The sequence below is a fragment of the Rhinolophus sinicus genome, chromosome 5, assembly GCF_057876585.1.
Source record: "Rhinolophus sinicus isolate RSI-liver-muscle chromosome 5, RSI-T2T, whole genome shotgun sequence".
Classification (NCBI taxonomy): Eukaryota; Metazoa; Chordata; class Mammalia; order Chiroptera; family Rhinolophidae; genus Rhinolophus; species Rhinolophus sinicus.
This window is the reverse complement of record NC_142505.1, coordinates 52,581,602-52,606,786: the sequence shown is the minus strand read 5'-3', so window position 1 is coordinate 52,606,786 and position 25,185 is coordinate 52,581,602. Positions and strand designations below refer to the sequence as shown.

Below are 25,185 nucleotides of genomic sequence, written 5' to 3'. Positions count from 1 at the left end.
CTAACTCCCTCATTCACATTCTAGCATTTCACCCTCCAAACAGCCCCATGAGTAGGTATTGCCGTTAACCCAGAGAGGTTAAGCTATTTACCCAAAGTCACACAGCTTGGAAGGGGTGTGGCCATGATTCAAACCCAGTCTGTCTCCGAAACAGATCTGTCTTAACCACTTTGCTTTATGGATTCATGTGCCATTTGTTTTAATGGATACCCTCAAAGACAGAACCAGGACCACCAGCAGGGGAAGGGCCGATGAAGGGGACATAAAGTCCTTAGCATAGGGCCCCCCAGCTATGTTCAGGATGAACTGTGACCTGGGTCTCCATCAGCGCCACTTCCATCTCTCCTTATTGCTCTCCTGTGGCCAGTGGGGTGCCCGTGTCTGGTTTCAAAGCTACCACCCTAACATTAGCCCACATGGCCAGCATCCTGTGAGCTCACCCTGGGAGTAGTTAGTGATCCCAGCTGAGCCTTGTCTGGAGCGGGGCTGACAGCCTGCAGAGCCTCTGGGGAGGAGCTGTGGGACCTCTTGGGTCATCAGCAGAGCCATGGAAGAACCAAGTGAGAAGCTCCCGATCCCTCCTCTGCCCTATTATTACCCACCTACCCCTGCCCCCGCCCCCGCCCCCAAAATATGAGGTCAGTCCCACAGCCTGCATATTAAGTGAGAATGATTTGCCCATCTTGTAGTCCTACAAAACACTCAAGTTAGCGATCACATACTGGCTGCCTGTATCCAATGCCCTGCACTTGAGCTCATCCAGTCCTCACAGCATCTGGATTTTACAGAGGAGGAGGGTCCCGGAAGTTAAAGACCCATCCAAAGGCACACAGCTCCTAAGAATGATGAACGTAATAAGATGCATCCACGATAACCAAGCCAACCAGTCAGCTGAACTCACCCAGGACAAGGCAAAAACCTTGATTTTTTTCTTTTTAACTCCATGGTTTACAAAGTTGGCTGACTATTAGTATCACTTGGGGAGCTTTTTAAACATCCCAAAGGCCAGGCTACCTCCCAGGCCAATTAAATCAGAATCCTGGGGCGGGACTCAAGCACTGGTATTTTCCAAACTTCCTCTGGTGGTGCCCCTGTGCAGCCAGAGTTAAGATCCCTGATGTAACCAGTGCAGTTTTTAAGGAGGATGAGGAAGCTCCATCCAAAACTAGGAATGGGATTTATTAATAGTAATTGTTAAAAACAACTAACGGGGTGGCCACCGTGCACTTCCAGGGCCCCATTCATAGTTGACAGGAGCGCACAGCCTGCCTTGCTGTATGTGGCTGCCCTGGGAGCCAGCACTTAAGAGTCCTACACTCGACTCTGGGCTAGGCACTTGCCGAGCTCCTTACAAGTGTCACCTCGTTTATTCTGCGACAACCTCATGGAGAAGGGTGCTGATCAAGAGCAGCTGTCACACTTGCTCAGCTCTGCTGTTCTAGCAGAAAGCAGCCATAGGCAACAAGGAATCAGTGGGCATAGCTGTGTTCCAAAGGGTTGGATTTGGTCTGAAGGCTGTAGTTTGTGGGCTCCTGCTGCAGAGGGCAGGTAAACTTGCCCAAAGCTAAGAAGGGACAGAACCGAAATTCAATCCAGGTCCTTATGGCTCCAACATCCTGTACACCTAAGCTTCATTCTGCATTTCTTTGACAACCAGTGAAAGATACTAGCCACTTGACGGTCTCCTCTACCCTCTCCCACCCCCCCCCCACCCCCGTTCCTGTCCGTTACTGTCTCTTCCTCTGGGCAGATATCTTTTTTCTTTTCAGAGATGACCTAATGCTCACCTCACCTCTTCACCCATCGTGGTCACTTCCCCAGAGTCTGAGATCTCGCAGGACACCCCAGCAGCCTGAGAGACCCGGCCAGAACCACCCTGGGGATGGTCCCTACCTGTGGTCTGGAGGTCCCACAGAGCCCAGGAGAACCCAGATTTTCTCCGCCTAGCACCTGACTTTGTTGAGCAGCCTTTTTTGTTCCAGTATCTTTGTGAAGCTCTTCCACGCAGGGGCCTCTTTTGATTAACCTAAGAGGCAGGAAGGCTAGTTCAGCAGCCTTCTAAGCCCTGTGCCCTGCCACACACACGTGCACAAATCTCACACGTTTGCTGGAGTTCACACTAACTGGCAAAGGCAGCGGTTTCCCCAGCCTGCAGCTCTGGGCCTAAGAACTGACCACATCCTTCAGGATCCCTGCCCCACCGCAGCCCCCTGCCCTCAGGGAAACACCATCCCCCGCAGCGCATTGCTGATTTCATTGACAACAACAGCAAAAAGGCCTGGAGCAGATCTTTGAGCAGAGCTGGTCACTAATGGGACCCCGGGTGAAGGACTGGCTACAAAATTTGCAAGGCCAGTGCACAATGGAAATGCAGAGACCCTCTTGGCACGACCCTACGTGACAGACTGAGTCCCACTGGCGTGGTGGGGCCTGGCTTCGGGGCAGCAAACCCATTGGCTAGCTGGCGACCTATGGGTGAATGGTCTCAGCCTGGCCAATCAGATGTTTTCCTCTGGAATTGAACCAGAGAGACAGACTGCCCATTGGTAGTTAAAGAAACCAAAGTCATAAAAAATTCCCCAAACCTGCTGACAGTTTTTCCCCACACAGCGGCGAGTGACCTTTTAACAATCGAATCAGAGGCGGTCTTTCCACCATTTGAACCCACCCGTTCAGCCTCACTCCACTCTCCCGGTCTCTCTCTCAGGCACTCCAGTGACACTATGCCTTTTTGTTCCCTGAACAGATGAAGCTTGTTCAAGGTACATGAGTCACATATGCTGTTCCCTCTGCCCCCACACAGCCCCCCTCCTCCTTCTCAACCATCAGATCTTAAATGGCGCATCCTCTGCATTTGGCTGAAGGTGGGTCCTCCTGTTGGTCTCTATCCCAGCTCCCCTCGTTGCGTCAGCGGGCTCCTAGAAAGTTGTAATCATGTATACTGTCTGCCTCCCTAGGAGAACGTAAGCTCCGTGAGCATGGGAACCTTGCTTCCTTAGTTCACCTCTGTGTGTCCAGTGTCTACAATGATACCTGGCAAATTATAGGAACTCCAACATATTGTAGAATGAATAATTTTATTGTGTACTTTCTCAATGGTCATGCCTGTTATGCAGGAGCTCTTGGTTTGGTGTATTTATTTTGTATCTGGCCACATTATTGAACTCTCTCATTAGTTCCAAATGCTTTTCTGTTAATCCATTTGGGAATTCTGGATCTATAGTGATGTCTTATGTAAATATTCATTCTGCCCTCTTCTTTCCTAAGTTGTACAACTTACTTCTGTTTCCTGCCTTATCGCTTTGGCAACATACAGATAGTTGTTTTAAAGGTGGTGTGGCTGATGACAATTCTGGAGCTCTGGAAGGTTTGGAGCACAAAGGTACTAAGAGAGGACGAATAGCCAAGGAGCTGCAGCAATTATTTCAGTGAGGTGTGACAATGGCCTGGATAAGATGAGAGCTGGGGACATAGGAAGGAAAGAGTGCTGCTGAGAATTACTCAGAAAAACGATTGGTGGCACTTGGTAATCAGAATAGGCAGCAGCCAGAGGAAAAATTCCACAAACTCCAATCTGAATCAGGGTATTCTAATGCATTGGCTCCCAGACAATTCCATAAATTAAGAAAATATCCACATTTCTAAACAGGAAGAGAATTGATATAGCCAACTGTTTATTTTGTCAAGTGCATATTTTTAACTAAATACTACCATAATCATTTTTTAAGAACCAAAAAATTGGGAAAGACATAACCTAGAAACAAACAGCCTTATGAAAAAGAGAAGAATTGGAATTCTCATTTTAGAAACAGTTCTGAGAATGTGAATTCAAGAAAAAAAAATTAGTAGATATGTTTCTATACTCTGACACTTAGTCTGGCTACATCCAAAATATCTTATAATAATGAACACTTTTTCCCATTTACACAGCACCTTTACAAATGTGTTCTCACTTAATCCTAACAGCACAGTGTACGGTTAATAATAGAAATGCTAAACGTGTATCTGGCATGCCACCGTTTGCAATGCAGTCTCCCCTTTGATGCCTACATTCCCTTACATGTCACCTTGCAATTTACACCCCATCAAACCCCCTCCTCCTATATTTTCCAACCCCACTGAGCTATTACCCACTTCCAGGTTTTTGCACAGACCACCATCCCTATCTAGTTTACTTGGAGAACTCCTGTTCATCCATAAAACCCCACTCAGGGAGAAAATAGCTTTCATCATCTTCCTAGTTGGGTAGGGGCAGAAGTGAGGGTCTGTCCATAGGCAATGGTAGTCCTCAAGAGGGGGCACTGAAGCCTAGTGTGTGTGGGGGGGCCACACACCCTTAGTTGCCACATGGAAACCACATGCCTTAAGGCATGGGTTCCCCAAGACCAACCTCCATGAGCCTCAGTTTCCTCGTCTATACAACTTCAAAGTTCCTATTATCAATTACCAACAAATATTAATTGAGTGTCTACTACATACCAGACCAGACACGGCCAGTGCCTGGCATATAGTAGAGACTCAACCTCAGAAAAGCAGGACTCATGAAGGGGGCAGAGCCAATGCCTAAATTTTCCCTCTAATTACTATAAGCAGCTAATGGCCAGGCTGTGTCACCCCTGTGAGATTTTTTTCTTAAGAAATATCTCTCTCTCTTGTTCTCTCTCTCTCTCTCTCTCTCTCTCTCTCTCTCTCTCTCTCTCTCTCTGTGTGTCTGCACTTGCTTTTGGGCACTTCAAGGATATGTAGCCAGCTTGTTGAGAAGGGATCCCTTCTGCCTGAATTACAAGTAAATTGACAAATTTCAAGCTGCTATGGTGGAAGTGAGACCATCAAGGCAGACACCTGTATTAAAGATGACAACCATCCCTGTGCAATTAGAGACATAGCAGTCTCGGGATTTTATACTCTCCTCTTTAATCCAGAGAAACAGAAAAGCCGGATGCTTCCACAGGAGAATTTGGATTTATGGATAGGGAAATTGAACAATAAGGGGTGGTATTTTCTTTTAATCACAGCATTTATCCAAATTTTCTTTAACAAGTACGTATTGTTCTTTTTAAATATCTTTTTATGATCCAAGCTCATTGAAAAACAGAAACTCAAAACATAATTCCTTTTATAGAAGGGAAACTTTTTTTTCAAAGTCAGGCCAAAACATTTGCACGTGTCAACCTGTATTTTGTGACTCAGTAGCACTTTACCTCTATACCCCACTTTACAAATATCATTTCCAATCCTTACAACCCTGTGCACAGGGTCAGTTATTTCCATCTCACAAATGAGGAGACTAAGCCTCAGAAAGTCAGCTAGCCTTCCCAGGGCTGCACAGTAACCGGTGGCCAAGGTTCCTCACCATCCAAAACCCTCGCCTTCACCTGTGCCACGGGGATGAATGAGATTGAGGACCCAGCTCTGACCAACTCCCCCACCCATCTCTGCAGCCTCGATGTACTCGGAGATCCAGAGGGAGCGGGCGGACATCGGAGGCCTGATGGCCCGGCCTGAGTACAGAGAGTGGAACCCGGAGCTCATCAAGCCCAAGAAGCTGCTGAACCCTGTGAAGGCCTCCCGGAGCCACCAGGAGCTGCATCGAGAGCTGCTCATGAACCACAGAAGGTGGGAAAGGAGCTCGGCTGCTTCTCCCTGGCCAGCACCTCCTCAGGCCTGCTGGGGTGTGGGAAGGTGCCCTTCATGGAAGGCAGGCCTGGCAGTCATCCTGGGCCTCCTGGAGACTTGAGAAAGGCTGAGGGTGCCCCACATGGTCACCAGCAGAAATCATGAAGGTCCAAAAGCCCTGTTCTCCCTCCCAACCACCCACTTTGTGCCTGCTGTCCACATGCATTTACTGAGCACCTACTATGTGCCAGGCACTGTGCTAGACCTGGGGGTACAAGAAGAAATGTTCCTGCCCTAACAGAGGAAATGAATGCATAACCAGGTGGTATGATGGGTGCTTTGATGGGGTATGTTCCCAGCAGATGGATGAGCGTGTACAAACAGGCAGGAAACAGAGTAGCTCAGTGTGGCTGGGGCACAGATTGTAAAGTAAGCCAGAGCAGAAGAGTCGCAAGCCCCGGTATCACAATCCTGGAGGAGGCGTCACTGGAGCATGGAGCCTGGGGGATGCAGTGAGAGAGACAGGCTTGAGGTGACAGGGCTGGAACTTAGCAACTGAGAAAATGTAGAGGGGGGAGAGGGAAGCTGAGCCTGCCTCCCTCCCAGGCCTGGGAAATAACCTCGCAGCTCACCGATGCCAGGATGAAGGCGGCGGCGCCTTCGCAGCTCCCTCTACTGGCCGCTGTTAGTATTGGCGCGGGCTGTGATTTTCATTCTTGTTTTCAGCTGCGCCGCCAACAGGTAACATTTTGTATCCTTGGTGTTTTGGTTTTTTTCCACTTAGCATATCTTGAGAATTTCTCTGATTGCCTTTTAGAGTCATCGCTTTTAATGTCAAAAAACATCACCACAATTTTTTAAAAAGCCTAAAGACAAATCAGGGGAAATATTTGCAATACAAATAACAGACAAAAATTAATATACGATGTATACACATCTCTTACAAATTCATAGGAAAAAAATGAACAAAATATACGTAGAGTTAGTTCACAAAAGAGGAAATGCAAATAGCTGGTAAACATCTCAAAAAATGTTCGATGTGACTAATAAACAAATGAAAATCAAATATTATTTCTTGCCTACCAGATTCTCAAATCAGAAAGATTGGATGGTGACGGTGGGGAGAAATAGACACCCTTGTATAGGGTGACAGAAGTATAAGTTGGATAACCTTTTCTAAGAGGGGACAGATGGGAATATGTGTCCAAAAAGTTTTAAAGGAGCCTGACCCAGCAGTTCCACCTCTAGAAAATATAAGCTGAGAAAATAACCTCAAATAACAAAACCTGGTCTCCGCAGTCAGACAGGCCTGGGTGCAAATTCTCACTCGGCCGTTCTGTAGCGGTGAGTTGGCTGGTGTCTTAAGTCCTAGAAGCCTCACTCCCCTTCTCTGTACAATGGGACAGTAATGGCTCCACCTCTGGGGCTGCCAGGGGGGTTGCGTGAGAGAACAGTGTACGTTGGTGTCACGACAGGGTGTAGCCCTGAGACAGGGTTGCGGGAGTTGGGGTCTCCTGACGTCTTCTTCCACCCAGGGGCTTGGGCGTGGACAGCAAGCCAGAGCTGCAGCGTGTCCTGGAGCACCGCAGGCGGAACCAGATCATCAAGAAGAAGATGGAGGAGCTGGAGGCGAAGCGGCTACAGTGCCCCTTTGAGCAGGAGCTGCTGAGGCGGCAGCAGAGGCTGAACCAGGTGGGTGGGGGGTCCCCTAGGGCCAGCCTGCTCCTCCTCCAAGAATGTTTCCTGGCCCAGGGAAGGGCTCTGCATGTGGCCACAGCTGGGAAGAGGGAGGAGGTTGAGCAAAATGACTGGACCACGAGTCCACCACTAGCTTGTGTCCTCACTCTGCTGCTCACTTCACTGTGTGACTTTGGGCCAGCGTCCCCTCTCTGAGCCTGTTTCCTCACTGGCCCAATCTATTGCATATTGATTCTGATTTCATTCTCACAACTGCCCTGTGAACCAGATGGCATTCCCATTTCAGAGATGAGAAACCTGAGGCCCAGAGGAGGTAAGCAATTTGAACTAGGCTTCACGGGGAGCACTTCGTCTCATGCTCTGTCCCCTCAGCTACCAGGCTGGTGGCAAAATTGATCCCTGGTTCTGTTTCCTCAGAGAGGACCCTTGGTCCAAACCCAGTGGCTTTTGAGACTCAGAATTCCCCTAACCCCACCCACTTCACACCTCTGCTTCTCTCTCCTTCAGCTGGAAAAACCACCCGAAAAGGAAGAGGACCGTGCCCCCGAATTTATTAAAGTCAGGGAAAACCTGCGGAGAATCACCACACTGACAAATGAAGAAAGAGTGCTGTAAAGCTGGCTGTTGAAGATCCGCCCCCCCCCCCCAACCCTCCCTTGGTCCCCACACCCTCCTCCAGTCCTTCTGTCTGGCAGCCCTGGACCTTGGGACATCTGTGATGTTCACGCTTGCTCCTGTAAAAATGCATTGCCCCAGAGAGCCTGTCCGTCCAACCACTCCCACACCCCCAAAGCTGGGGACCCCTAAGCTCCCAGGACTTTCCTTCTGAGCACTCACCCCTCCTGCTCCAAGAGGAAGCCACTGCTGGGAAAACTTTCACAAGACACCTCTCCCTGAAGGGGCTTCTGAGTCCTGATGAGAGTTTTTCTAGAAGCGTTGAGAAAGGGACAGGGTCCTGTCTGGTCTGACCAGCCCTCCGTTCTGCTTCTCTGGGCCCAACTCACAGGTCTCAGAGAACCTCCCTGCCCCTGGTTTTACCTGCAGCCAGGTTTGGGGCAACTAAGGGGAGCATCTTGGGGCACCTGCCTTGAAAGCCAACTGAGGGGAAAACGGTTCAAGTGCAGCTGTCCTTGAAGAATGGCAAAGGCAGCCCTCAAGTGGCCTTGGGGCTCACGCCATGCCAGGTGGGAAGGGTACTAAGAAAGACATCTTAGAGTTTGCCAGCCTTACTCCCATGCCCATGCTTTGACAGTATTTTCTCCTCTCCACAGCCCTCCCTGCCTGGTCCCTGTACCCATACCTAGCCAGGGCTGCAGCCTTCCTGCTCCCAGAAGTCCAGAACAGTGCTTCTCAAGCTTTATCGTGCCTGCGAATCACTAGGGATCTCGTTAAATTACAGCTTCTGATTCAGTAGCTCTGGGATGGGGGCTGAGATTCTGCATTTCTAAGAAGTTTCTAGGCTCCTGCACAGAGGACCACATTCTAAGTAGCAAGGCTAGAGCATCCGAGAAGGCTAAGTATTGGAAACATCATCTCGGAAACCATCTCTGTCCCCCAACTCCCATGGACCTCTGCCATGGGGGTTCCCACCCGCCTCTGCAGCCCCCAGGGCTCTTTATTATCCAGCCCACCCCAGGGACCCCAGGCCTGAGAAGTCTTTTAACTCCTAGAAAATTGTGTCAGGTATGTGACTGTGGTTTTCAACAGAGATGTATATAATTGCCAATCTGCATTTCTTACCACAGTGTTGTGATGTAATTCTAGCCAAAAAAAAAGTGGTTTTTTGTTTTGTTTTGTTTTGTTTTACCTTTTCCTGAAGCCCATGGAGAGCAAATATCCAGTGATTTCAATAGGCTTCTGAAAATACAAACAAATGGTTTGAAGACCCCACTGCCATTCCTTTGAGTCCCCATTTTCAGCCTCTGAACCCAAGACCCGCCCCCTACCTGGTTTCTGTCACCTGGGTCAGCTCCAGTGACTTTACCCATTTTTCTTCCTCAAAAATCCCTCCATGCGATACTAAATGTTTTCATCTTTTGCTCCCATCCCATTTTGAAAGATTTAGACAATAAACAAGGCCTGTTTCTTTTTTCCCTGAAGACTAAACCCCTGCTTTTGACTTTGTAAACCTGTCAGGTAGGGTGACAGTGCTGGAAAAGCATTTCTCACACACATACCCCACCCCCGACCCCAAACTGCCAGAAAGAACTGTCCCTGGGATGCTGTTTGACTTTTGAACCAGAAAGTGGGCCTTACAAGAGGAACGAGGTCATCCTGGCCTTCTGCCTAAGGGTGGTTTGAGGGTGACCAAACATGTTGTCCTTTTCCTGTGTGTGGGGCCAGGGTAGGCGTGTAAATAGAAATATGCTGCCTCTGTGTGTGTGTGTGTGTGTGTGTGTGTGTGTGTGTGTGTGTGAGTGAGCGCTGAAAGGCTCTCGAAGGTGACTGTCTTAGTGAGAAAGTGGTGCTGCTATTTTAAATGTCTGCCAGGTGAGAGTGACGCTAGTGACGCATCATCCCTAAAAAAGACCACCACTTTCCCAAAGAAGCCGCCTCAGCGGTCTGTGTGACCTTCAGACATGTGAAGAGAAGCAAGACAGAGAGTCTAGGCTGGAATAGGCCCCTCCAAGAGAATGCTCGGGATGTCACTCGGTCGTCACCGCGTGCCCCATGGAGGCAGCAAGTCATGGAGACAAAGCTCCAGAAGTAGAGGGGACCTCAAGTACCACGTCCAGTGGAGCCACAGCAGATACCCTCATTCACTTCCCAGTGGTCAGTCCCAACCCCTCTCTAGCCACCCCTCACGGTAGAGATTGTAAATCCAGATTCTCACTGTGTCAGCCTCCTGTGCCACTTAGGGTGAGCGTGGAACCAGGTATGGCCAGTGAAATTTAAGAGGAAGTCTACAGGGACTTCTGGGAAAGCTTATGCTGTTTTGACGAAAGAGACACCTCTCTGCCCCTCCCTCCTTCCTGCCCTCATTGAGGATGTGATGCCTGGAGCCACAGCAGCCTTCTTGCTACAATGAGGAAAAGACCAAGAGACTCAAAGCCACGGACCCTCTCATCACCTGACCAAGCCAATGCCCACAGCCGCCCTCCTCCAGAATTCCTGTAAATAAAAATAAACTCTCTTCGTGTAAGCCATTGTTTGTCGGTCTCTGTTACTTGCAGACAAAAACATTCCTGACACAGAAAGGCAGCCCTGTTGCCTAGAATTACCTGCAGACTGTGCTGCGAGCCCAGACTCCTCTTTCCCATCAGAAACCTATGAGATCAGGATCCCCCGCAGCAGTGCCTGGGATGTTTTTCTACATTTTCTCCAGATGGAGCCCACATGGCACCAGTCTGAAAACTGGTATTTGGACACCACTCACCCACACATCATTCAATAAACATTTGCTGAGTGCCTGCTCTGTGCCAGGAAGCACGCCATGAGCTGGGGGACACAGTAGGAAACAACACATCTGGAATATTGCAGCGGCCTCCTCCTAACTGGTCTTCCATCTACCCTTGCCCCCGACAGCCTATTCTCAACAGAGCAGCCAAGTGATCGTGTTAAAATCTAAGGCACATCTTGCCACTTCTCTGCACACAGGCCTCCACTGGCTCCCAGGAGAGCCCTTCCTGTGACCTAGAAGTTCCTATACGTCCAGCTCCCTCTTTACCTCTGACCTACTTCCCACGGTTCTCCCCCTCACTCAGCAGCTCCAGCCAGCCTGCCTCCTCACGATCCCCAACCAAACCCCACCTCAGGGCCTTTTCATCTGCTATTCCATGGCCAGGAGTGTCCTTCCCTCAGAGAGCCACACAGGACACACCCTCACTTTCTTCAGGTCATTTTTCGTGCTTTGGCTAAACGAGGTACACCTTAGTCATCCCGTGTAAAATTTCATATCTCCTACACACTTCCTATCCCTTCCTTGCCTGCTTTATTTCTCCTCCTTACCATTTATCACCATCTAACATATTATATGTTTTAGTGCTGGATTGTGTGTCTCTCCTAACAATGTCAGCACCACTGGGGCAGAGATTTCTGTCTGCCTTGTTTACTGCTGATTCCCAAATGGCCTTCCTCCTCCTCCTCCCAGCCAGCAGGTGGCGCGGCTCCTGTGAATCTGGCAGCCTGGGCCCCAGGAACAAAATTCCCAGCCCATCCCATTCACAGCTTTGAGAAAAGGCAATGGCCAAATAGGGCATCGGGCACATAAAAGATTTAATAGGTGTGGGCTGCAATACACCCATCGTCCTCCCATCGCCATCGTCCACCTGCCTCCTTCCTCCACGATTCTGACCCTGGCCCACAGAAGTCAGTTAGGTCTAGAAGCTTTCCTTTGACCTCTTGGCTTTCATCAGAATACCTGCGCCCTACAGGCTCCTACACACCACTCTCTGGGCCACGACGCAGCCCTGGAGGCCTTGGAGAAGAAAAGGGCTGCTGCCGGCGCTCTGACATCAGACCTGCGCTGCACGGGGAGCCAAGAGCAGCAAGCCCTGTTCTCACATTCTCACACTCACCAGACCACAAGTCCTGGTCTGGATCTGGGGAGCACCCTCTTCAATGGCAGACAGGACTAAGTACGAAACCCGGGAGAGAGGGAAGATCTCAGGCAGCGAAGGGTGCCCCCTCCCTGGTTCTGCAGTGTGTGCTCCTGGGGAGCCCTCAGGTCCCAGTAGCTTCTGCAGGGCACCCTTGCCACACTAGATATTATGCTGATTCATAGGCCCGTGAGGGCAGGGACCCTGTCTGATTCTGCTCATCCTGACCAGTCCTAACCCAGGGCTCTGCACGTAGTAGGTGTTCAAAAAGGTTGTGAGTGGGTGTCAGTAATGACCACTGCATTTATGGAAGGCCAGCAACATCCCCACCATGACAATTCAGTGTCATCATCCCCATTTTGCAAATGAAGAAACCAAAGTCAGGTGAATTTAAATTAAGGGACTTGACAAGTCACAAACAATTCCTGTGGAGAGATGAGATTCACACAGAGCTGTCTGTCTGCCGCGCACACATGTTTTTCTATTATAACCAGGCTTTGCTCTTAGAAGGGGCTCCTAGGAGGCTCTTGTGCCATCCTGACCTTTTCAAAAGATTCGGGAATCTATTTCACCTTTGATCTGACATTTGTCCATCTGAACTTAAGAGATCTGACTTCCACCTATAAAAATAGACTCAGGCCAACATAGACCATCGTGAATCCTGGAGTGAGGACCATCTACCCACCGCCATGGCCCCACCCACTGTGTCACGGCCCCACCCCCAAGGCCACCAGTTTCTAGAGCCCAATAGAATCAACCAGTGTGGTGGCATTCCTGCACCCTTGCAGGACTGGACCTATGGCTGAGCAGCGGCCGAAATGATTTGATGTGTCAGTACCCCAAAGACCCACCAACCCCCAACCACCTGGCTCCCACCAGGGCCTTACCTTACGGTGCCACTGCCCTTGTACTGGGTTTCACAAGAACACAGCCCTCCCCCACCTAGTGGTCACTGCCCTCATCTCAGCCTGTCGCAGTGATTTGAGTTGGTGATCAGCTGGCACTCACCCAGAGAAGACACAAGGCTGGGCTTTTTCTCCAAAACTGGCCCTCTCCTTCAGTGTGCCTATTTACTTCCCAGAAAGGACTTCAGAGAGATGAGTAGGGTTGCCCAGCCAGGGACCGTGGCAGCTCTCCTGGGCTGCCTGGCAACAGCTAAGTGAGCCGGGGCTCCCCCTCCAAGGAAAGCTTCCCATGGGACCAGGCCACTGTAGCACACACATTGGGGCGCCTGATCTAAAATGCTCATTCCCCCAGCAAGGCCAGTGTTCCGCTTGTTCTGTGCCCAGACCTGGATTCAAGCCCCAGCTCTGCCAGTCAGTATTCGTCACAAACCTGGGCAACTTCCTGGGTCACATTTCCAAGATCAATGATACAGATAATGATAATGCTATCTATATTTATTGAACATTTAGTGTCTTGCCAGGGACTGGACTAAATACTTTATATGAATTCTCTCATTTACTCTACCAGGACAGTCACTACCTCCATTACACAGGTGAAGAATTCAAAGTTTAAAGAGGCAAAGCCACTACCCAAAGACACAGTCAGTAGGTGAGGGAAGCGAGATGTGAACCCACGTCTGCCTGACTGTAGCTCACATATTTATTCTGGCAGCATTTGCTGGTGGAGTTTCCAGGAAGATGTTTTGCAAAGCGCCCACATTTAAGCTTTCCCATCTGTCACCAGAAACATCCTGCAAGCATGCTGAGACCAAACGGCCTCCCTCCACCCTCCTTCCCAGCGGCGGGTGGCCTGGCCCACACCAGTCTTGCAGAGTGGGCCCCAGGGACACAACTTCCAGCCCCATTCCACTCACAACAGTGGCCAAATGGGACATAAGAGTTCAGATGCCTGCCCGGAAATTTGGGGAAGGAGCAGGAAGGAAAGAAACATGCATTGAGCACCTACTATACACCTCTCAGGTCCTGAAATCTGACACAACATAACAAGTGTCTAGCCCAAGCCTGGTACGTTTCAAAGGATGGAAGTTCCTTCTTCCTCTTTCTCTCTCTCCTTGAAGGACATCTTGACAGTGGACAGCATGGCTGTTAAGAGCCCAGGTTACGAAGTCAGGCAGACTTCAGATTTGGGGGTGGAGTGCAATACCCAGCTCTGTCACTCACAGATGGGTGACCTTTGACAAGTTACTTAATACCTTTCAGTTTCTTGTCTGTAAAATGAGTGTTCTAGTAATACCAGCATCACGGGTTGTTGAGAGGACTGAGTTAGCAAACAGAAAATGTTTGGCAAGTGCCAGGCACATGGCCAATCCTCTATAAAAGTTAATTATCAGCTCCCCTTTCCTCAGTAGTTTCATTCTGTCATACCTGTCACTGACCTGACTCCTCCAAGTCCTATTTCCACTTGTTTATTTCTCTTAGTCCCTAACCTTGTCTAGCATCCATCCCTCCCTCATGGCTGGTCACCCCCAAACCCTCTGCCCTTCTCTCAGTCTTCATTTTGTGGAGACGTGTCACCCCATAGTTCCTCACATACCATACCTTGTGCATCCCCATATTATCTACTCCTTTTACTGCCCACCCTCTTGTTCCCAGGGATGCAGAAGCAACCCCCCCCCCCAAAGCATATGGGTTCCTCACAGGAAAGAAGGATTTTCTTTTAAAAAAAATTTTTCACGTATAGTTGACATACAATATTATATTAGTTTCAGGTGCACAACATAGTGATTAGACATTTATATAATTTATGAAGTGATCACCCTGATAAATCTAGTGCCCATCTGTCATCATACAAAGGTATTACAATATTACTGACTATATGCCCTATGCTGTACTTTACATCCCCGTGACTATTTTTATAATGGGCAATTTGCACTTCTTAATCTGAAAGAAGGATTTTCTAAACAAAATAAGGGGAAGGGTTGCTGAGCAGGCAAAAACAATAGATGTCCACTACAGAAATTCATCTCAAAGAATAAGCAAGTAGGAATGCCAAGGGAGGAAAATTAAAGAAATTAGAGAGAGAGAGGGAGAGAGAGAGAGAGAGAGAGAGAGAGAGAGAGAGAGAGAGAGAGAGAGACATAAACGATGGCCTCAACTCTACCAAATTTTAAAATTTCAAAACATAACAAAAGGATAATTATAAAACCATATGCTATCAAGATAAGGCAGAAATAATGAACCACTGACACAGAACTGTTATTTCCAAAACAGAATCAAGCAAATACAAGAAGTTAATATATGAGATACTAAGATGGACACAATACTCCTCAGTAGTTATTCATGCATTTAGCAAATGAATTTGTTCTAGAAAGATAACAATAAATGTCTCTATAAGAGAATAGCAACATAAAAGAAAGAATTCATTTAGATCTACACCTCATACCATACACCAAAATACTGCAAATGAAAGTTAAATGTTTTAAAACTATAAAAATAAGAACACAAACTAGTATCTTAATCTTACCTATGAGGAGTTAAATTTCTGTCTGTTGGCAACAGGATGAAATCAGTAACAAGACAAATGCATCTGAATAAACAAAAACAAAATGTTATGTACATGAGGTATCAAAAAGCAAATAGAAGAACATCAAGAGCTTAATCTCAGAACAATTCAGATTGAGGAGATTCTAAAAAAAACACCTCACCAGTACCACTAAAAGTATCAAGGTTATAAAAGACAAAGAAAGACTGAAGAATTGTACCAATTGGAGGAGACAGGACAATTAAATACAGTGGGGAATGGTGGATTGGGTTCTAAACCAGAAAAAAGACATTATTGGGAAAACTGGCCAAACTCAATGTGCAGTAAATAGCTAACACAGCAGGATTTCAAACCTGCACATTCCAAAGAGAAAACTGGCCCTTGACAGCCTGGGATGCCCTGCCTGAGCAGTGTCTCTGTACACTTGGGGCGGTAGCCACGCAGTATCAGTTTATTTCCGTAGGGGCTGGAGACAAGTGACTACGGTCAGCCCCCCAGCAGGCCAGGCCTCTGACTGATGCCTGATAACCCTGGACATAAAGGCTGAGGGAGCTCCCCCGGTTTTCGTACTTCACGCGTGTTGTCACACAGGGAGAATTAAATGCTGCCAATATAGCCCCACTGGGAGAGGACAACTGGACACGCACGCCTGGTCTCTCCTGGACCCCACCCTAAGCACCTGTTTCTTTGCTGAGTTTGATCTGTATCCTTTTGCAGTAATAAACCATAACCACGAGAGTAACAGTTTTTCTGAGTTCAGTGAGTCCTTCTAGGAAGTCATTGAACCTGAGGTTGATAGTAGGAATCCTCTAACACACTCAAATGAGTTGTAAAGATTAGTTAATAGCAGTGTATCAGTGTTAATTTCTTGGTTTTGTTACTGAACTCGGGCTCAGTGCTGCTTGCCGCCCGGAGAGTCCAAAACGAGACAAGGGTTGGTGAGGAGAAAAAGCGCCTTTTATTCCAGATGCCGGCAGCTAAGGAAGATGACAGACTCCTGTCTGAAAAACCCCCTTCCCCAAACCAAAATGATGGAGGGGTTTTATAGGCGGGTAAGTGGGAAAGAACAAAGGACAGCGGGCCTCAGGGCTGATAGCTGAGAAGTCGTCCCCTGGCCTCAGGTCTGTCTCAATGTTATGTTAAATCTTACCTTCTACACAGGGAAAGTTATCACCATGGACTGTTAGGGAGTTGAGATCAGATGCCTGAAGATTAGGATGTTAATTAGTAACTTCCACTCATACCTATCAGATCTGCTCCACTGTCAGGCCCAAAGGGATTTATGAGATAATTTATTAACCTCAAGGTGCATTCTCATGTCTTTGCCCTGGAGTGAAGGATTTATTTCAAAACCTGAAGTTTTAGGATATGGCTGTCTTTTGTTTATGCCACCAGGGACTTTCTTGTCTGCCTAACAGTACGTTAACTATCCTGTCTCATTGTGACACCAATATGTGGTTTATCATACCAACAACCAATTCTTTCACACCAGCTGGGTTTCCAGCAATTCCATTCAATTCTGACACTAACTCTTGGGGTTAATGCAGACACTATAGGTTTATGGCTCAGTCTCACAAGACTTCCCCTACTTCAGACACCAATTGCAAATCCTGGGGGCCACCCATAGTTCTGACCTACTGGCTACAAATTCAGGGATTCCCACACCCCCTCCACAAGTGCCGTCGTTTGCTAGAACGACTCAGGGAACTCAGAAAAGCACTTTACTTATGCTTACCCCTTTATTATAAAGGATACAACTCAGGAACAGCCAAGTGGAAGGGACGCACAGGGCAAGGCATGGGAGTGAGGGGCAGCGTGAAGCTTCTGTGCTCTTTCCGAGCACACCATCCTCCCAGCACACCATGTGTTCACCAACCAAGAAGCTCCCACAAACCTAGTGTTTAGGGATTTTTATCAAGATTTCATTATGTAGGTATAATTGACTAAATCATTGGCCATTGGTGATTAGACCAGCCCCTATGTCCTCCCTGAATAAGGGGGGAAGACTAAAAGTTCCAACCCTCTAATTAAGGCTTGGTCTTTCTGGCAACCAGGCCCCTTCCTGAAGCTATCTAATGGCCCCCAACAGTAGCTACAAAAGACAAGCTTATCACTTAGGAGCTCTGTGCCAGGAACTGGGGTCACATTTTTTATTATACCATAAGGTGCAAAAGCACGGAGCTAACAAAGCAAGCCCAGGAGCTTCTCATCCAGGCTGGGATGACTTCCCAAGAGAGTGTAACATTTGTGGTGAGAGGAAGGAATAAAGAGCTGGCCAGATAAAGCAGGAGGGACCCGGGGACAGGGGGAGCAGGAAGAGAGGGCAAGAAGGTTTTAAGTTCAAGAGGGTGTAAATTCATTACAAGTGGTTGTGAGTATCCCATCTAGGTTTCCCTGCTCATTCCTACTGAGATTATCCGTCTCCCCAGCAGCCCCCCGACCCCAGCCTGGAAGCTTCCCAAGGGCGGGGGACTAGTTCAGGTCAGTTTAGTTTAGTTTTGCTTCCTGCTGTATGTGCTGCAGTGCTTAGATCACTGTGGGCACTCAGAAACATGGATTGTACAACCAAAGGCCTCACACAACTGCCCCAGAATCAGAAATTCCACCAGCAAACATGACTCCTGGGAATTGAGAAATTCGCTTATAGGGAACCAAGAAAACAATAATAATCTCAAATTACAAATGCTTGAGGCTGTACAATTTACCCAGAGCTTTCCTTTCTACCCTGTAAATTATAGACAAGGGAAGGGAAGCTTTGAGGGGTGAAGTAACTCAGAGTCACACCGCTGGGATTTGAAGCCAGGTCTCTGGACTCTGGGTGGGGGCTGTGGGGTTTCTTCATGCACAGCTCAAGTGTGTACTTTCCAGCAGGACCAGGCTCTGGGAGGCAGGGCCAGATACGCGGGGAGAGGAAGTAGCTGCCCAGCCAGCTTCATATGAAGCCATCCACACTGCTTAATCTTCACAGCAGTCCTCCCCGGGCCGCCTGGTGCTGGGCACGACACCCTTGCACCCACTTGAGGGAGACCAGCGGGCAGAAGAGAACATGCAGGGAACTCAGCAGGGGACAGCTGAGAGCTGAGAGAACAGCCAGGCAGGGCCGCCTCTCGAGGGGAGGAGAAAGGGGCTGGGCCACCCACAAGCAGCCCAGGCCTACAGCTAGAGAGGCCAGGCCAGGCCTACAGTGCAGACAAAGGACAGAGGTGAGTCAGGCCAGCGGGTTGAGGGGCAGGGGAGGGACGCGGAGACCCCTGAGGACGGGGCCACCCGGTAATGGCCTTTCCCATGGCTCCAGTGACCCTGAGCACTGCTTTCTTTCACTGGACACTTATTTACTACACTCTGCCTTCAGGCCAGGCCTTGGGCTACGTGTTAGAACAGCAGCATGAATGTGACAAAGATCCCTGCCTTCTTGGAGTTTACCTTTTAGTAGGGGGAGACAGGAATAAACAAAAACGTAATAAATGCGTAAATGGTCTTGTATGTTAGGACAAGTAAAAAGAGAAAAAGTAGAGCAGAGTGAGGGGGATTGGGAAGGCTGGGGAAAGGGGTCTTAGGATTTTAAAGAGGGTGGTCACGTGAGCCTCACTGAGAAAGAGACTGATCAGAGACTTGAAGGAGGTAATTAGGGAGCCGAGGACATGTGGGGGAAGAGTGTTCCAGGAAGAGGACACAGCCCAGGCTAGGAGGGGTCAGGGGGCCAGAGGGTGAGAGCCCGGAGTGTTCGGAGGGTTCGAGCACAGCAAAGAGACAGCAGCAGAGGGAGCAAGGGGCAGAGAGGAAATGAGGCAGGAAGAGAAAAGCTGGGGCGAGGTGACCTTGCAGGGATGGGGGAAGCTCCCTAAACATACCAGGCCCTAGTCAGCAGCCCACAGCCCAGCCGCCCACTGAGGGACATGGGTTTGGAAGGCTGTGTATGAATCCCATTTGCCCGTGTGGCTACATGACCTTACAATGTCTCTTCCCTTCTCAAGGTTCCTGTCCTATTTATAAAACAGTAATAATAACCGTAGTGAATCTGAAAAGGCATCAAAGCAGGACCACCTGCAGGAAAGATTAATAGTGTGCTTCCTGTGAGCTATACTCTTGGGAACCAAGAAAAAGCAGAGCCAGCCCCCTTGGTACTCACTGCCTTGGAAAGAGGCATTCGAGTAAATATTGTCCATTCTAATAGCACTGGCTTTGGGGCACTGAAAAGGTGCTCAGTTCTCCCATGGGGCACTATTCTCATTAGAGGAGAGGTCCCTGGAGGCTGGGAACGACTAGAAACACCCGGGAAATAGCAGAGGCAAAGTGTGGGCACCAAGAAGCAAATTTTAAGCAGGGGAGGAAAACGATGTGGTTGTAGTTTAAGAGTCCACCCTGCAGCCAGGAGAACAGACAAGAGAGAGACACTGAGGCCAGGTGAGAGATGATGGTGGCCTGGGTGATAGCCACACGAGTGGGAGGAACAGATGGATTTGAGAGCCTTGAGAAATAGAACAGACTGTACCTGGTGGGTGCCCTGTGGGGGAGCAGGGGTTTCTAGGAGGCTGAGGGTTTGCTGTGAAGGATGCAGGATCCACCTTGGCTACGAGGAACACACAGGGGTTCCAGGGCGAACACTTCACAGGTAAGGAGCAGGCTTCCTCCCCTCAGCTCCACAGTAACCCTCCAGGCTCACAGAAATGGGCCGGATGAGCCCAGGATGTAGGGGACAGAGTGAATGGGACCACAGGTCCCCCTGGTGTGTCCCATGGCAGGGCTATATCAAGGACAGGGCATGTGCTGTGTGATCAGACCCCATCCAACTCCCGGGCAGGTAGAAGCCACACATTAATCTAAGATTAATTTCCTTCTGTGTGATCTTCATTGACTTGTGAAGATTCCCCTAGGCAGTGCTTGCAACACAAGCTGCAGTGGACAGAGCACGAGCTTGTAATCAGATCCTGTCCAAATCTTGGCTAACACCTATTGATCTTCCATGTACTGAGCAATTCCTGCAACACCTAGACAAGGCCTGGGACACAGCCACGTGCCCACAGGGAGGGCGTGGGGGTGGAGTGGCACTCAAGAATTTGAGAGTTGTTTTCCTCCACCGATCAGCCCTGCCGCGCGGTGCCTGAGAATGCCAGGCCTGCCCAGACACTGCTCAGCCCTCGGCAGCGCCTCCCGCACACAGGTTCTTAGCACCGCCCGAGGCTCAGAGCAGCCAGGCCAGAAGTACGGCAGACCCCTGATCCCCGATCTGTTCCAAGAGCCCCTATGGATGCCTGAAACCTTTGATAGTACCGAGCCCTCTATATGCCATGTTTTTCCCTATACATACATACCTAAGATAAAGTTTAATTTATAAATTAGGCACAGTAAGAAATTAACAATAACTAATAATCAAATAGAACAATTATAACTATACTGTAATAAAGGTTACACGAATGGTCTCTCTCAAAATTATCTCATTGTACTTTATTCACCTTTTCACCTAAAGGAAGCACTTTATTGCTTCTCTTTGGCGTATCCAAATCGCCAGCATCGCTACTCTTGCACGCGGGGGCCATTATTGAGTAAAATAAGGGTGACCCGAACACAAGCACTGCGATACCTCGACAGGCAATCTGACAGCCGAGACAGCTACCAAGTGACTAACGGGGCAATGGCGTCTGCTGCGTGGAGACGCTGGACAAAGGGATGAGTCACGTCCTCGGTGGGACGCAGCGTGACTCGAGGGATTTCATTATGCTACTCAGAATGGTGCACAATTTAAAACTTATGAATTGTTTATTTCTGAAATTCTCCATATAATTCTTTCAGACTGCAGTTGACTATGGGTAGCTGAAACTATGGGAAGCAAAACCACAAATAAGGGGAAACTCCTCACTCTCTCCTCAAACGCCAGGCCGATATAGGCGAGGATGGACCGCCCAGTGCACCGAGTGTCCATGGGGGATCCCTGGAGCAGGCGAGTGCACCCCGACATAGCGAGCGAGAGGTACACGCAGTCCTTTGATGTGGAACGGCTCACCAACATCCTTGACGGAGGCGCCCAGAACACTGCGCTCCGGAGGAAAGTTGGTAAGAGGAGGCTGAGCAATGGAACATCTGCTTTGTGCCCACAAACTTCTTGGAAGAAGAGTCCTTCACTAGCAGTCCCACCTTGGAACAACAAAGTTTGCTCTCAACACGCAACTGTTACAGATTCATTCCTTTGAGCTGGCAGGCATCTTTAACACATCAATATTCCCTGAGCCTGTCTGAGGGAGAGAAGAGTCCTAGGCAGCAAAAGACCTGGATGCCGGCCCTCATACTGTTACTGCATAGCTTTGTAACCTTGGGCAAGCACTTTCCCACCTCTAGGCCTGTCATCTCATCTGTAAAATGTCAGTAACGTCTGACTGCCTTTCCACATCCATGAGGCAAGTGGGTGGGAAGATGCGAAGGTTCCAGGAATCTCACCCAGGTCCCTAAGCCCACTGTTCTGTTTCCGGCAGAGAGCATCATCCACAGCGACCCAGTGTTTAACCTGAAGGATAATTATTTCATGAGCCAGAATGAGCGCTACGAGGCCAGCATTCAGAAGAAATTCCACATCCAGAAGATAGCAGAGCGCCTGGGCTGGTTGGAAGACAGTCCTGAATTACATTACGCTTCCAGGTGCTCATTCCCAGGGCAGCCCCACCAGAGAGGAATTCACCTGGGATCCCCCAGAACCCCCAGCCCCATGAACTATTTTCCCTGACAATGGCAGCACTTGTTGGGGAACCAAGACGCAAGGTGCCCCTTCCCTCTTGCCCTGCTCGTGCTGAGGGTACCTGGGCCCGTTCCCAGTGGGCTGCTCACTCACAGCGTCTCTCCCCCACAGAACCCTTTCTGGAGACCTGGCCTTAGGGTTACAATACATCTTCGTGAAAGCCCTCAGGAGCCTGGGCTCGGACGAGCAGATTGCCAAATGGGCCCCACTCTGCAACAAGTTCCAGATCATCGCCACGTATGCCCAGACAGAACTGGGACACGGTGAGCCAGGGCTGCTGCAGGCTGTGGCCATGCACCGCACAGTTCCACCGCGCCCACTTGTGTCTCCATAGTCATAGATTTGTATAGTTAATATGAAAATGGTACAGCAGTCAAGGGTCTGGAGGAGGCAATGGTGTCTTTTTCTAATTTATACAAACGTATAACTAGAGCAGTGGGGCAAGTAGTTCCTTCTGGAAATGTCAGCAACCATCCCTTGCCAGGGGCTGGCCGTTTGTCCCCACCAAAGCTGATGGGTAAAAGAAATGCCTGTAAGTACAGCTGGGAGACACCCCCAGTCATACTGGGCTGGTGCCTGAGGGTTCCAGGCCTGCACAGACACTGGTCCCCGGGTGAGATCCCCACCCTGGGCCCATGTCTAACTCCCCTCCTTGATTCCAAGGGACGTATCTTCAGGGCCTGGAGACTGAAGCCACCTACGATGCAGATACTCAGGAGTTTGTGCTGCACAGCCCCTCGATAACTGCCATCAAATGGTGGCCGGGTGACCGTGAGTACCCATCCATCGCCCACCCCATCTGTCCCCAAGGAGAACAAAGTGGGATAGCAGAATATCACTGACTTTGACGTCCAGCACACCTCTGATTGAGTCCTTGCTCTGGGCTAGTGACCTTGGGAAAGTCAATTCACCTCTCTGAGCCTCAGGTTCCTACTCTGTGAAATAGGTGGGATATGAAGAGTTTCATCAGTGAGTGGCCAAGAGGCCCCCACGGGAGTTTTGAAGTACTGAGGAAATCAACCCAACCTTTGGGGGATGAGGGCCAAGGCTTTTCTCATACACGCTGTCCACACACCTCTCCACACACGTGTGCATGCACACACACACACACACACAGAGTTGGCCTAGTCCTAGGCACTCTCCCAATCCCAGGTCCTCTCATGGTCCTTACACACTGAGAAAAACATCCCCCCAGCCCTGCTCCACACGTGGGAAAGGCTCACACCCACCACCAGCACCCGTCAGGCCACCAGCACCGCACCTCCCCGTGGCCACCAGGTGGCGACAGCACCAGGCTTCCCTGAGGCTCAGTAATTGGCCACGCCCCAAGGAGGGGGTCCCACCAGGCCCTCTTCCCCCAATTTGAGACTACATCGCCTAGGACACATCTGTGGCACTTGGGGACTCATTTGGTGAAAGCTGATATAGAAAAAAGTATACAACGAATGTGAGAAGTCCAACTAAAGCGGAGAGAGAGACTGGGAGAGGTGAGAGACTAACACAGAGAGGCAGAAAGACAGAGGGAGAGAGAAACGAGAGGGCAGAGAGAGAATGAATGACTGCTGTCAAAACTGCAGAGAAAAGGGGCCGGCCCGTTGGCTCAGGCGGTTGGAGCTCCATGCTCCTAACGCTGAAGGCTGCCAGTTCGATTCCCACATGGGCCAGTGGGCTCTCAACCACAAGGTAACCAGAAAAGTAACCAGCCTCTGAAATCAGAGAGTTCAAATCCCAGCTCTGCCCTCCAGGCCATTAACCTTGAGTAGTGGGTTACCCTGCTCTCTGAGCCTCAGTTTCTGTATCTGGAAAGTGGGACTCATCATACCTGCCCTGGAAGAACTGGGAAGCACCAGCATAGGGTCCAGTAGTACCAATGGATTTTGATAAATGGCAATTATCTGTGTTTATTATAGTTAGGTGATTTAGTAATAGGTTTTTGGTGTTTTATTTTTATTTTTTTAATTGGGGAGTATTGGGGAACAGTGTGTTTTCAGGACCCATCAGCTCCATGTCAAGTCGTTCTTTTCAATCTAGTTGTGGAGGGCACAGCTCACTGGCCCATATGGGAATAGAACCGGTGACCTTGGTGTTATGAGCACTGCGCTCTAACCAACTGAGCCAACTGCCTGCCCCTATTAATAGGTTTTTGAGGACAGAAAAAACAAAAATCTTGCTCATTTCACAGTGCCTCTAGCATGTCACTGCTAGATTTATTTGGCTCTTGGGGGGTAGCAGTTCCCCCTCTTGTGAAAAGTGACTTTTCAAAGGTGCCCTAGTCCCTAGTCCCAGCTGGGGTGGGGGCAGTACTGCACACTTCTCCCTGTGACACAGGACCAGTGTTCTCGCCATGCATCCTGACTTACACACTCCAGCAGCTCTGACGGAAAGTCCTGTCTCCTTGATTCCAAAGAAAATGACTCAAGGGCACACACTTCAGGAGACTGTTGTAGAACCAAATTTTAACAGATGCTAAGCTTTCCCAGATTGTTCCATTTGGACTGTTTTCTTTAAAATCCATAGCCATTGTCACGCTTTGCCTTTGGAAGAGAGCACAGGGAGTGTGGACAGCTTTGGTCCCCTAAGGCTCGCCATCAGCCTCCTTGCGCCTCCCTGACCCACGGGGGTCCTGCCTGTGTAATTGTCGGGTGGTCTATACACAAACCTGTTGTTTAGACAGAACCTCCTGCACCTCCAGCCACCAAACAGCTCTCTATAAATCCCTGCAACCCAGTGTATTCTAAAGCCAGACACTCACATTAAAGTTCTGTGGACGGTTCCAATCATTTCGAAGGATGAGTCGAGGCCACGTGAGTTGAGGGGTACCTTGAACAAGCGTCCCTGTGTGTCCTGGATGCCACCTCCTCCACTGCCCAGCTCCACCAAGCCGATCCAGTCCTCAGGCGGCCGAGCACACTGTTCCCTCGGCCTTGCACACCCTTCCCCGTGGGGCTTCCCTGGAAAACGCCCCTCGCCCTCCAGGCTCCCTGGGATCCTCCCGATCCACGTCCTCTGAGACAGATCAAACCAACCCCCATCCGGCCTGAGGCCTGCTGTTCCCCATGCCCCCGCTGATCCTCCCCACCTGTTACAGACGGGCTCACAGCATGTTCCTGATGAAGGTAGCCTGTCAGCTCTGTACACCAGGGCCTCATACACCAGGGA

At 49.5% G+C, this 25,185-nt stretch overlaps 2 protein-coding genes and 1 long non-coding RNA gene across 5 annotated transcripts in view; 2 read left to right on the top strand and 1 right to left on the bottom strand.

The window, feature by feature from the left end:
* The window catches only part of FAM107A (family with sequence similarity 107 member A), a 56,486-nt gene extending 46,030 nt beyond the window's left edge, over positions 1-10,456 (top strand). For both annotated transcript variants that reach the window (XM_019724129.3, XM_019724130.3), the window contains 3 exons: positions 5,442-5,616; positions 7,152-7,308; positions 7,822-10,456. In XM_019724129.3, coding sequence (XP_019579688.3) covers positions 5,442-5,616; positions 7,152-7,308; positions 7,822-7,929 — 440 coding nt within the window. In that variant the 3' untranslated portion in view covers positions 7,930-10,456. The remainder of the gene's footprint in view (positions 1-5,441; positions 5,617-7,151; positions 7,309-7,821) is intronic.
* Positions 5,616-16,783, bottom strand: LOC141567240 (uncharacterized). The gene is made up of 3 exons (XR_012489728.2): positions 15,979-16,783; positions 15,282-15,344; positions 5,616-6,482 (listed from the first exon to the last, which is right to left on the bottom strand). It is a non-coding gene; the product is annotated as an uncharacterized LOC141567240 (long non-coding RNA).
* Positions 16,784-18,210: 1,427 nt separating this feature from the next.
* Positions 18,211-25,185, top strand: part of ACOX2 (acyl-CoA oxidase 2) — a 28,519-nt gene continuing 21,544 nt past the window's right edge. Inside the window, exons 1-5 of one of the 2 annotated variants that reach the window (XM_019724125.3) lie at positions 18,211-18,502; positions 21,175-21,350; positions 21,767-21,929; positions 22,138-22,289; positions 22,690-22,797. In XM_019724125.3, coding sequence (XP_019579684.3) covers positions 21,191-21,350; positions 21,767-21,929; positions 22,138-22,289; positions 22,690-22,797 — 583 coding nt within the window. In that variant the 5' untranslated portion in view covers positions 18,211-18,502; positions 21,175-21,190. Of the gene's footprint in view, positions 18,503-21,089; positions 21,351-21,766; positions 21,930-22,137; positions 22,290-22,689; positions 22,798-25,185 lie in introns of both variants that reach the window. The other variant, XM_019724124.3, reaches the window with a different exon arrangement.